Source organism: Sipha flava, unplaced genomic scaffold, assembly GCF_003268045.1.
Source record: "Sipha flava isolate LNK unplaced genomic scaffold, YSA_version1 213_pilon_pilon, whole genome shotgun sequence".
Classification (NCBI taxonomy): domain Eukaryota; kingdom Metazoa; phylum Arthropoda; class Insecta; order Hemiptera; family Aphididae; genus Sipha; species Sipha flava.
Genome location: NW_020272828.1, coordinates 390,615 through 404,079, shown reverse-complemented (window position 1 = coordinate 404,079; position 13,465 = coordinate 390,615). Strand labels below are relative to the sequence as shown.

General features: G+C 29.7%; 1 protein-coding gene across 1 annotated transcript; it reads right to left on the bottom strand.

Moving 5' to 3' along the window:
• Positions 1-2,097: 2,097 nt before the first annotated feature.
• On the bottom strand, positions 2,098-9,183 carry LOC112682881 (fatty acyl-CoA reductase wat-like). Its single transcript, XM_025553643.1, has 12 exons — positions 8,939-9,183; positions 7,783-7,935; positions 7,048-7,141; positions 5,750-5,872; positions 5,556-5,681; positions 5,330-5,478; positions 4,821-4,930; positions 3,495-3,687; positions 2,869-3,037; positions 2,631-2,755; positions 2,288-2,545; positions 2,098-2,212 (listed from the first exon to the last, which is right to left on the bottom strand). The coding sequence occupies exons 2-12, from the start codon at positions 7,932-7,934 to the stop codon at positions 2,125-2,127; spliced, it is 1,587 nt and encodes a 528-aa protein (XP_025409428.1). The 5' UTR covers position 7,935; positions 8,939-9,183; the 3' UTR covers positions 2,098-2,124.
• Between the last annotated feature and the right edge of the window lie 4,282 nt (positions 9,184-13,465).

The following is a 13,465-nucleotide window of genomic DNA, read 5'->3' as shown; positions in this document are numbered from 1 at the left end:
TTTTTACTGTATATCAGCAGCGACAGGTAATTCAGCTACTTAAGTCAGTGGCGTAGCCAGGATTTTTAAATGGGGGGGGGGGCTAACTACTTTTTTGGATAAGTAAGGTAAGAGAGGATATGAGAATTCAGCCTTAACCCCCCTCACCATCTACCACCAAGTTTCTAAACGTAATTCAAGCATTTTAGTATAGTTTTAAAAATATTTATTAATATATAATTTATAATAATAATAATAATAATTTTGGTTTCAGTGATCAGTCACTTGCTCCACTCTGACAGCTGCATCCTCTTAGGCGAATTTCTGGCAAATTCAGTAATTATTTCACTTTCATCGAATTGCTCTTTTTTATTTATATTAGCCATAGCTAACCCATTCAGTCTGTTTTCGACATGGTGCTTCTTAAAAAATTTTTTAAGCGATTAAGTGCTGAAAACGTTCTTTCCGGAGTGAAAGAGGTAACTGGTAACGTGGCGAATAATTGTAAAAGTATTTTAATGTTAGGTCAAAGATTGGTGTGATGAGAGAGTGAATCAAGAGCAGAATTCGGTTTTGGAATAGTATTTTGACTCCATTGTTGCCTCCATATGAACAGGTTAGCTCTGATTGTAGATGAGGTATCATCATGGAGATCTTGGACATATATTTTAGCAGTTTTTATAATATTTTTGTCGTCATACATATTCAAATTGGCCGGAATAAGTCCTTCAAGTGGCATAACATCAATAAGCCTTTGATTAAAACGAGTATCCATTGATTCTATTAAATAGTCAAGATACATTATACATATAAACACGGCCCATGGGGGGGCTATAGCCCCCTTTGCCCCCCTGGCTACGCCACTGACTTAAGTATATGTTTAAAAATAAATTTGGTACGCCAAATATATATTTATATAATAATGTGATATAATTATCTATACAGAAAATTTAATTAGCTCTATATTTACCAATAATTTACAACAGCATATTATTCTAAAATCAAAGTAAAATTACATGCATAGTATGTATTGATATAAAAATATTTTAAAAATAACATACAGTAAACGATAATAGATTTAAAAGTAGAATGAGCATATACAGTTTAGAATAATAGTATATTGAAAAATAGTTAAATTCAAATCATCACACAAATATTACAGATAACTATAAAAAACGTATAATATTTTCAAGTGTTTCAAAATTTGATCTAAACCAGAGATTCTCAAACTTCTTATAGTACGACCCATTTTGGAAATTATTTCAATTTTGACGACCCAAAATAATATCATTGACCTTTTTTTTTTTTTTTTGTTGCTACTTTTATCATTTTAAATTGAAGAAAATTATTAAATTTATAAAAAAAAGTTTATACTATGTAATTTAATTAGAAAGTATATAATTTTAATGTGAAGGACGTAATTGTTTCCTATTTTTCATAGCTGGATTGATATCCATTTTTTTATATTGATTGCAAAGAACTTGTTGTAAGCTCATCATCAATTAATTTTCTCTTTTAACCACTGACTCAGATATTATCTCTGTTATATATATTCTTCAGTTTTCGTAGAAATTTGAGTTATTGACTTTTTATTTAACCATTTGTTCATAGTAACTATACAAAATTACAAAAAAAACGAATTTATTGGTTATTTGAAAAATAGCAAGATTTAAACTGCGTGCATGTATCGTATTCAATGTACCGTTTGTTACTGATAATAATCAATTTATTTAAACGTGATACAGGTACCAATTTGTTTCAAATATAATGCTATATTTTCAATAATCATTAATCCGATTGCGTTGTGTTGACACAGTCGAGCATAGACATATAAAGAAATATCATTATGTCTATCGGTCACAGTAAATTTGTAATAGTCACAAACGCAGATAACAGTTTATAATAAAACTAATTAAATAATTAAACATCAACCATAAGTAATAGAAACACATGAAAAATATAACGCGACCCACTAAAAATATAATTGCGACCCCCTTATGGGTCGCGACCCACAGTTTGGGAACCTCTGATCTAAATAATAGCAATAAAACAAACGGCAAATAGGTGATAATCATAAATATTTAAATATTTTATAAGTTATTAAATTAAATCAAGTAATAAGAAGCGTCACATCGTATATATTGATCAAAGAAATAGCAAAACAATTCGATACAATATTAACACGAATAACGCAGCAAAAATCGACATTAATGTGTAATACGCCATGTATAATCTGTAAAATAAAAAAAATAAAAATTAGCCATTAAATTAATAATGGAAAATTTTTATAACTAAACGTTGTGCTGACCTTTTACAGTGTTTATGCCCTTCGGGCAGAGTTTCTACTGGGTCTTGAAAGATATACAATCGGATCCCTGTCATGTGTCTTTCGAAATATGAATCCCAGTTCAGTTTTGAAATGTCGAAATTGAATAAGGTCCGATCCAGTTTTGACAATTTCTGTACCAGAGATCTCGTGTTGTTGTCCCGAAACAACCACGATTTTAAGCTGAAGTACGATAAAACCCTGGAAAATTTGTGCATTTTCTTATATCCGTCCACTAACCTGGAAAACAAATAATGCATGCGTTTTATTCATTCAAAGTTGACGACCGCCAAGAAACGATTCGTCTCGACCGTGTTACACATACTGGGGTTTTCTTCCGGTGAGTTTGGCAATGGAATCGATGACGAATGCGGGTACGGTGTGAAGAAGAAAACATAGAATGATGTATTCGAAATGGTATTTCGTCAGTCTCAACAGAAGCGGCCAGATCTAAAAACAAACGTATTGCCGTCAAATTATCATGTAACGTAATTATGTTCTGTAAACGATACAATAGCATAATAATATATTGTGTTATCGTTGTTTCCCGTTCAACAGCTCACCGCTTTCACAGAAGGCTTTTGGTATCCATATTTTTTGTTGTACACCATGAATTCACCCCACGTCAATGGATTTGAACTTGAAGACACGTAATTGTAAATAGGTGGCACGAAAGAATCGTTCTCTAATCCGTCGTCTTTGACCTCATCATTAGCGTTGTTGTGCTCTTTCCTAGAATTTAAAAAGTGTTTATTTTTTTTTTTTGTAATACATCACTATTCATTATAGTACGGTATAATCTCAGTATAGTGCAATTTTTATCTCCGTAATTAATGGTTTTAAGAACATTTTTACGCGCACGAAGCAAATGCGAAAGTAGCAGTACATCACGTTGATTTTATACGAATATATTAAAAAATAACGCGTCACGTAGGCAGTTATGGGAAGGAAAATATATAATAAATAAAAAATGAGAATTATCATATTAAATAAATTAATCATAATCTAAATAAAAAAAATCCACAATCACCGGGTAGAAAAAAAAGACTAAAATATCTGACACGATTTAATAGCTAAATTAGCTAGTAGAGAAGGTTTTTTCTTATTTTATGTATCCGTAGAATTTTCACACGGAGTTCGATAGACTGTTTACGTTGGAATCTAACTGATCATGTACGATCTCAATTACCATTGATTGTGTATGTCCCATGCACAAGCCAAAACAGCGTTGCTGACGTAGTCTGCGGGCACGACGTCTGCTATTTTCGTTTGGTCCGCTATCATGATCCGCATCAGACCCATCCAAGTAGCTGCTACGACTCCCGTCGGCCCGTAGACATTGTTGATCCAACCGCTTAAGGGTTCATCGGATGTGGCGATAACTGTAAAAAGAAAAATCAAAGAGGTAAAACCGTAGGACTAGTAAGTCTCGTACAGGTAATTGTATCCGTATATGAGGTGCACTTGCAATATGTGCTACGGGTAAGCACGTAATTAACATGCCTGAACTTGAATAAGGAATAATTTATTAAATTATTGTAACCGGCGAAAAAAATAGGTCTTGAAATTAACACTGAGAAAACAAAGATAATGGAACTAATTGAGAGTGGGGAGGACCCTAGTGAGTCGGAGAATTTAGCCTATGAAAAAGTTAGCGATTTCAAATATCTGAGAACTACATTAAGTACAAAGAATGATTGGTCAAAGGAAATAAGTATTCGGATAAACAAAGCTCAGAGAACGTTCTATGAATTGACAAAATTTTTCACGTCCAAAATGTTATCAAGAAAGACGAAAGCAAGACTATACGTAGCCATTATAAGACCGACGCTAACATATGGTTGCGAAGCTTGGACGACAACCAAACAGAGAGAAAACTGAGGAAATTTGAACACAGAATATGGAGGAAAATATGTGGACCTGTCTTTGACGAAACAACGGGGAATTGGCAGAGGAGGTACAACAGAGAGTTGTACGATATGTTGGAACTAACAACAGTAACAAGCTTCATTAAAAGCCAAAGGATACAATGGCTAGGACACATAATGAGAAGACGAGAGAATGAAATAGTTAGAGTGACATTGGAATGGAAGCCAATAGGTAAAAGACCAAGAGGTAGACCGAGAAAAAGATGGATAGACGTGGTAGAAGAAGATTTAAAAATCCTTGGAGTTGAGAATTGGAGGGAGACAGTTCAAGATAGAGACAGGTGGCGAAGTGTAGTAATGGCGGCAAAAACTCTTAAAGAGTAGAAATGCCATTAGAAGAAGAAGAAGATTGTAACCATCTGGAAACCGGTAAAATCGCGTAATTCATACAATAAATGAACCTATGGATAAGATTGTGGCGGAAAGAGACGTTATTAAAACACTTTTGGTCTTCAAAAGTAGGTAAGTTATATTTGTAAAGGACAAGATTGTAACTATAACATGGTTGAGGAGAGGGAGATTAACTACAGAAGCCACTAGGATTTGAATCAATAAAATTTTACTACAATAAAATGTGCTGTACTCACTCATCGATGGCCTTATGATGCCCACAGGTAATCCTTTGCCGTGAATAATTATTTCACCTTCGGCAATGGCTTTTGTCATGGCATATGTGTTTGGCCATTCTCCCAAGAGTCTGCAATGATAATAATACGGTTAACACGTTAAACCGTTATCAGTTATCGATTTAAAATCATTAAACATCTCATAAGACATTCGCAGAATTTGATTGTGTGTAGTATTGAATCCGCAACAATGCTACATAGCGTTCACTCGGTGTAGTAATTAATTTTGGTTCTGTTATCATCACGTTTGTTTTTATCAATGTTTTGAAATATTTTTTTACAGACACATTACTAGTGTTATTCGTATTTAGAATCCGAATAATGTTATGAAAAATCATATAAATGCTTTTAATTATTTATTTAACGATATTTTTTACAAATTATGTCAGATGTTCAGTTATTTTTATTTTTAAGGCGTTTTGTGCACGTGGCATATTCTCAGTAGGTACGATAATATACTTAGTACTTACGCAGGTGTGATTCTGTTGATATAATCGTCATCGAGAGAATTAACAAGGTTTGATAATTTTTCTCCACTAATAGGTGATGGGTAAAACATCTCATCTACAACATCCCTCCCAGCGCAGTATGAATAAGCAGTGGAAATGTGAACGAATGACTATAATTTGGAAAACACAACTATTTTAAGAAAAAAAAAAAAAAACTACGGACGACCTCATTAACTAAGCTTCTTACTTTTAAATTTTTTATTCCTTTGCTCAGTTTTAAAATATCTTGTAGAGCATTTATATTAATATTTACGGCAGTTCTTAAATGTTCGTCGAATCGAACTGTAGCGGCGGAATGTATGACTATGTTCACCTGAAAAAAAACAGGTTTATTTGAATTACCATTTATTTTTATTTAATTGTTATAACTGATTTATATACTTCATTTTTAAGAATTTCCTTGTTTTGTTCATCTATTCCCAAGCTCGGCATACTACAATCACCAATAATAACAGAAATTTTTGTCAAATAATTCGGTTGTTCTTTTTTCATTAACGAAAATATCTAAAATCATATAGTGTGTTATGATGAGTTCAAAATACACTTTATCCTTAAATTTGTTTTATATTGAAATCATGTGTTAGAACATTCATTATTTTGAAATATATTAGTATTTTTAAAATGGATACAATGAACTTTTTTTTATTAAACACAATTTGTGTTTAAAATTATTTATGTGAATAAAACAAGTACTTTTAAAAAGGTTAATAGTGTAATTTATTAACTGACGTAATTCAGGCAGTTGAGCACATACACATCAACCGCAAAGTTAAAGAGTTAAATCATATCAAATTTGTAAATGGTACTGTACTCATTTTTATACTTCGATAGAGTTGTGTAATGCCAAAATGCTGCTAGTGATCAAGGGAAAACCTCAAGGCTTTTCGATGTCAATGAACCAAGAAGAAAATTAACATATATACTATTATTCATCATTACATTATTTATTATAATAATTTTATAATTATTAATTATATTGTTAATCATTCATTTGAAGCGAAGACAATACAAAGAAAATTATATTTTAAATTAAGTTGATGTAAAAATATTCTAACTATAATTATTATGGTATCAAAATGATATAATAAAAAGTTTGATAGATTTGAAATTTTCACTACAATTTGACGTCACCAATTATATACTATTAAAATTTTTTTTTTTTTTTAAACAACTTATAGATCTTTAAAATGTTCATGTTTTCTTAACATTTGTTAGTAATATGTCGATAAAACAATGTTGGCTTATCGAAATGACAAAACTATTTAATATAAAGTTCGTTATACATATCTTTAACTGATTAAAAAAAAAAAAAACAAGCTTTACTGTAAAAAAAATTAATCGTTCACGGTTAAATTTTGATAAAATAATACAAAAAACAAAAAAAAGTTGTATTTTAGAATTAAAAAACTTATGAAACTTTCAGTTTTCTACATTAAATTTAAAAAATTGATATTTGCAAGATTTCTCATACAATTTTCTTTGTAAAAAAATTAATATTTTACTGGAAATTTATATAAGCAGAAAAAAAATAATATTTTAACTATTAAACTTACTGAGATATTTTTATTTGAACGTTTAGTAGTATTTATAAGTATAAGTATTTGTTGTCATTTCTAATTTAACATTAAAAATTTAAAATTGAATATTAACATGACATCAAATTTAATAATAATACTTACAGGGTCTTCGAATAATTGTTTAAATCTCTCTTCGGTAGTTTTCTCTTTTTTCTCCCTGATTAAAATATAAATTTTTTTCACGCCGGAACAAGTTCTTTTATTAAATAACCAACAAAATATTTATATTAATTTATTAATTTAAAACTAATTTCATACGTTATTACTAAAAGCAAGTCATCAATAAATAATAATTACTTAAGTGAATCTTTGTATTCAATATTGAAAATAAACTTAATTTTTATTGATAATATGTTCAAATTGGTTTTATAAATTGCAATTATTTTCATATTTCATTATATATTTATGAATTTTTATATATATATAAACATATTATTAATTAAAATAATATAAACGTATTTATAAATTTTTTTTTTAATTTTTATTAAGTCAAAATATCTTCAAGTGTGAATATTATTGATTAATCAACTATAGAAAATAATTTTAATATAATTTGAATTTTTTGAGATCACAATAAATGAAAAAATAAAATAAGAACATCTATTTTTCTATCAGATTATATGTTCTATATACATCGATAGCATGATATTATGTAGTACATAAGTAATTAAAAAATAAATTTAATAAAACACAATCAAAATGGAATTCCTTGATTTAATTGATTTTCGATTAAAATAACTGAAACGATTTAAATGATAACCGAATATAATATTATGACTATTTATCAGTCGTGTCTGGGTTTAATAGTTTGAACTTATGTCAATGAAAAATTGATACCTTATTAATTTTTCCAATATTAGATTTCCCACGAAGCCAGTAGCACCCGTTAAAAATATAGTTGTATCGTTATAAAACGATTGAATTTCTGATTGTTGAGTTATATTCTGACAGTTTGAGTTGTAATTATCCATTAGTGGAGTAGTAGTCATACTGGAACATGAAGTAAATTATTATTATTTTCGTTCAGTGAAAATATTCAAATTCGTTATCACGAATATATAACCAGCCGGAGGTACTACTATAGTGCACAACTTTACCACTACTAGTGTGTTATTTGAAGGAAAATAATTATTATTATATAGTGCGTATTATTAATTGTTTGGGTTAGGTTAGTTAGGTTAGTCGTTTGAACGAGCATGTTGCACGAAACGGGAATACGATTTTACTCTGTAAAAAAGGCTTCCGAAGAAAAAAAAAAATACAATGAACTATGATTGTTGATCGACTATGACGGTGAAATCGTAGCTTAAACTGATGCATGCGAGAACCGTTTACGTAACACACGCAACACGTAAAATAATGCGATGAGAGCAAGAAGCAGAGTTGAGATTTTAAAAACATTTTATTTTAAACTAATGTTTAAAACATGTTTTAATCATTTTATTTAATCAAAAGCGATTTTGTTCATTTTTTACATATTTACAAAAATACATGTCAAAGCCACCAGTGGTGTTTAAAATTCTTCTTAATATTTAATAACGGGTCCAACATTTTTTTGGGTTGTACAACCCATTATAAAAGTGTTGAACCATAGTGATAAAATAACATGCTATTCAGTTACCTACATTTTAATAAATTAAAAACCCACGTTTAAACGTGAAAATTAAAACATTTTTTTTTTTGCCCCAACCAAAACAAGTATACGAGATGATGTCAGTATTTGATATAAGTATAAATTGTAATGCGTTTTTAATTGTTTGCTATAAAATAACATCTTGATTGATTAACAAAGTGCAAATTTTGCAGTTAAATATTGTTTTAAGTTTTGTACAAGTGTAGTAATCGCTCAAAAGTATCATTCAAAAGGGTTAAGCATACTCGGCGTTGTAAAAGAGTGGAGTGAATGATCGTCGCGAATGTCGTTTTAAAATCGGAGTTTTAAACGCCAATTTCGAAAGTTATGAATTCACTTAGACGTATAAGTTTAAATTACTTGTTTGCTGTCCTTTAATATTTTTTTTTCTTCGACCACTCCTTCGAAACTCACTATTCCAATGTTAGTTCCGCAGTGCACCAGTAAAAAATATATCGTCGTGTTTATTCGAAAAATAAAAATATAAAAAATAGATAGATAGATATTGTTTTATTGATGAGAATAAAAAAACGGATACGATTTTCCTGAACGATTTAAACAACAAATAATAAGTAATATTAATAATCCGTCTGACAGGTCCGGTTGCTCTGGTGAAACTAACGAAAACTGCGATGGATCGGTAATATATCACTGGTGTTCTTGAAAAAATTGCCGACGCAGAACAGGGGGATTTCCCCAGACGGCAGTCACGGCGGATTGCGTATCCTTGCACAGGAACTAGACAAAAATCATGCTGGACGACCATGACTGGTCCTTTCATTTTTTTTCCAGGGATCACGGGGAAAATGCAAAATTCGATAAGCTATTTAATAATATTTATGAACATAAGTGTTCGGCCACATCGGTAGTTTGAATTGTTCCGATGTGATTCGTCACTAGGGTTTGAGACTTGTTGCATTTGCATATTCTCTAATAATTGCTGTAGAACAATTTAAGTAAAATATCTATTTGTTTTAAAACATAACGGACTAAGATACAAACATTTATATTGTATATTTTGTCATTTTTTTATGCTGAATGCGTATTGGACAAATTTTTACAATTAAATTGTCATTTAGAGCATATTAACTGGTTTTTATGTTTTTTTATAAAACGTATTTATTCTTTAAGTTAACATTTTTTTTTTTTTTACATTTAATATAATATTAAACCTTTTTTTCGTTGTGTGAGAAGAAGACGAAGAAAATAAATTCCATCATACAGAATAATATTATAGATTTATACTCATAAGATTATTATTGTTGTCAAAAAATAACTAAACAGAAACAAATGTCTACACATTTAAAACGTAACAAACATAAAAATCATTATTGTTGCTAATTAAAATTATAATTAAACTCTTTTTTTAGATTTCAATTTCAATTACTTATATAAAAAAGTCAGTTTTGAATTATTGCAAATACTTCAATTATTATATGTGAATCTATACTTCCTATAATTTGTGTGCAAAAATTCTCGAATCTTACTCATTACGTGAGTATAGAAGTAAAATATATGATTATAACTAGAGTTCGTTTATATGATTGCATATTTTGATCTAATTCAATTCGGATCCGGATACGAATTTGTTTCATGTTCTACTTAATTAAATAATACTACTTTTTGCATATATTCTATTATGACATTTTCGTCACGAAGTTCATCACACGTTGTTAAGATTTTTGTTTTCGTAAATCATTTTTAATTATTAATTTGAATATTTCCTCTTTTTAAAACATACATTTTTAATGAATATTTAACATTGAACAGTATTTTTTCTGAATATTTGTACATTTTTTGGAATGGTTCAGCACATACTTTTCCTCTTTTCAATGCATAAATACATGCACATTTAACACTTTTTGTATGCATCAAATTCACAACCCTGACAATGAATAATGAAAACAGAGCGAAACACGCGAAAACTATTCTGCAACCGAGTGTACATGCGCGACGCCGTGTACACAATTTGTTCATTGTTGGATGTTTCACCTGTGTTTTGGACTGTCGTACGTTGAACCTAAACATGTTTATGTGCTGGTACGATGGTGGAAATAAAATAAATAAAGCACACCGATCGTGTTGGATGTTGTACGCCCGACCTACCGCAAAAGATGTACGAGGTTTATCTGCAGCGAGCTGATGACACGACGCGTGCAAAATACCATTACAAATTTGAAATCCCTGAAAGGCGAACAACAAAAATCAATATGAACCCGATCGAGCTTAATCTTTTAGACGAGGATAATGCGAGAGACGTTTGTGTGCCAGACCACGTATCCGCGTATTCCCCGCGGGATGTTTCGCAGAGCAATTAGACCCCAGTTCACATTTTATCTTTTTTTAATTCTGCCGGCCACAGCTTGTGCCGTTATCATAGGCGCAAGTAGGGTTAGGCGCAATAAAGGGACGGGGTGACTTCAGCTCTATCGTTTTTAACAAAAAAATTATAAGTTGAAGCTTTGTCACCGTACCTTTAAATGATCCAAAATAATCATTAAATTATTATTATTAGTTATAATGACTAACAGCGGTAATCATGCATGATAAAATTTTAATTTAAATATAATAAAAGCACAATCATATAAAATAATAAATTTATACGCTATAAAACGATGTTGAATCCGGGGAACTGAATTCGCATTAGGGGAGCTAAGCTCCCCAAGCCCTGTCGTAATTGCATCTATGACTGTAGAAAACGAAGTCCGGATCATCGGTACTATCTCGAAAAAACTCTTGCTAGTTAACTATTAATTACAAAATGACTCTCTTCGTATGAATAGATTATTTTGTATACAATCACTAAAGCAGTATTGCTAATTAAAATTGCAAGGTAAAAAATAAGTACTACTTATCAAGTAGGTGTTAAAAAAAAAACACAATTTTGTAATTTCAAATACTTAAAAGTAATTATGTTCCTGTATAATTCTGATTTTACTAATACAGCAAATTTAATTGAAAATTATTTATTTATTATTTAATTGGTTTTATATGTTTATAGTAATTTGTATTCTATAATATTTGTGGCATGCAATTGAAACCATTTATAATGACATTCAAGGGACCAGTAAAAATTGTTCATAATAACTAAAATCATTACAACCTTTAAAAAAAAATATGAATTCACTTATACATATATGTACATACCTATTTACTTAAATATTATTTATGTATTATGTATATCACGTATAAAATAGATAAATGTATATAAAAATTATCAAATAGTATTTGTGCATATATAAATTAATTTTAACGTGTGCAAAATATAATTAAAATTTACACATTAAGATGTACAAACACAACTGATTAAAAACTCAGATACATCCAGCTTAAACGTTTCTTGATTTAAATTTTACTGTTAATTATGGGGAATTTGAATATTTCGACCAACGACAAGTTCAAACACAAAACAACAATAATGTTATTGTGATATATATTATTGGCAGTCACTTATACGTTGTATATTACAAATTGAACAGTGTTTCCTTACAGGCTTAAAAATACAATTCCATTATTTGATATTTTAACCTGTTGATGTTGCGTGTTGATTATTGACTTTTAATGGGATCAGCTGGGAGTGACAGAAGATAATCATAATCTCGTAAAAACAGCCTTCGATAACTAAGGTCATTTGGTAATATTAATGTCACGACATTATGAGGAAATTGTTACAAAATAACTTCAAAATAACTTTTTTCACTTGGTAAATATATATATTTTTAATAATTATATAATGTAATAATTTTACTAAATGAATAAAAAAATTAGTTAATAATAAAATAATAACAATTATTGTTAATTCCATTATATATATAACAATTGACTATATCATGTGTGTGTGTCCATACTGTGATATGATTTAATTTTTTCATATACGATTTAATATATCAAATTTCCAGCTTTAGAAAATATATTCAAAGATAAATTATGGGTAGGTATAACAACGCAAAATAAGAAAGCCGTACGGTTAAGTGGTGCTTTCTATTTTATGTTTTATTTATGCGTATTAAAATGTACATTTATAGATGTGATTATTAAACTCTATAATACACCATAAAATGCAGTTCTAATATAAAAAAAAATATATATATTTTTCATGAATATATAACACAATACAGTTTTAAGTTGGAACTTCTTTTGAAATTAAAGCCATGTGTATTTTGATTAGAAAATTCAAAAACTTAATGTTAATATCTCGGATAAAACCCGATCGAGCTCGATCTTTTGGACGATGATAATGCGACAGACGTTGTGTGCCAGGCCGCGTATTATTAATTTCCCCGTCTAATTCGCGGGACGCTTCGCAGAACAATTAGACCCGAGTTCACATTTTATCTTTTTTAAATTCTCTCAGACACGGGCAATCTGTGCTGTTGTAAACGTAAACCGGAAACATTGGTATCGGCTCGAAAAATCTTTTGCTAGATAATTATTAACTATATGTTAACCCGCATCACATGAATAAATTAGTTTATAATATAATTAATAAAGAATTATTGCTAATTAAAATCGAAAGATAACTTAACCTGTTGACGGCCATGAGTACATTATTGTGCAAACAGTATGTTTGTCTATTAGGCCACACGAATTTTTATAAGTTGTACGTCTAGGTTGTTTATCAAAAGATAAAGTAGCAGTTTGATTAAAATTAAATTTATCATAATACGAGTATTTAAATAATTATGATTTTTATTTTTGCTAACTGAAGAAAACAGTTTCAGTAGGCCATAAAATCCATTTCCCTATTCTATATGTCGGAACCATAATTCTTCTTGTCCTATCCATAGACGCAATTTCAGTTTTTGACTTGTAGGGGGGGAGGGTTAGGAAAAACCAAAAATTTGTTGGATAGGATTGAGAATGATATGAGGGCTGTTGGTGTATGCG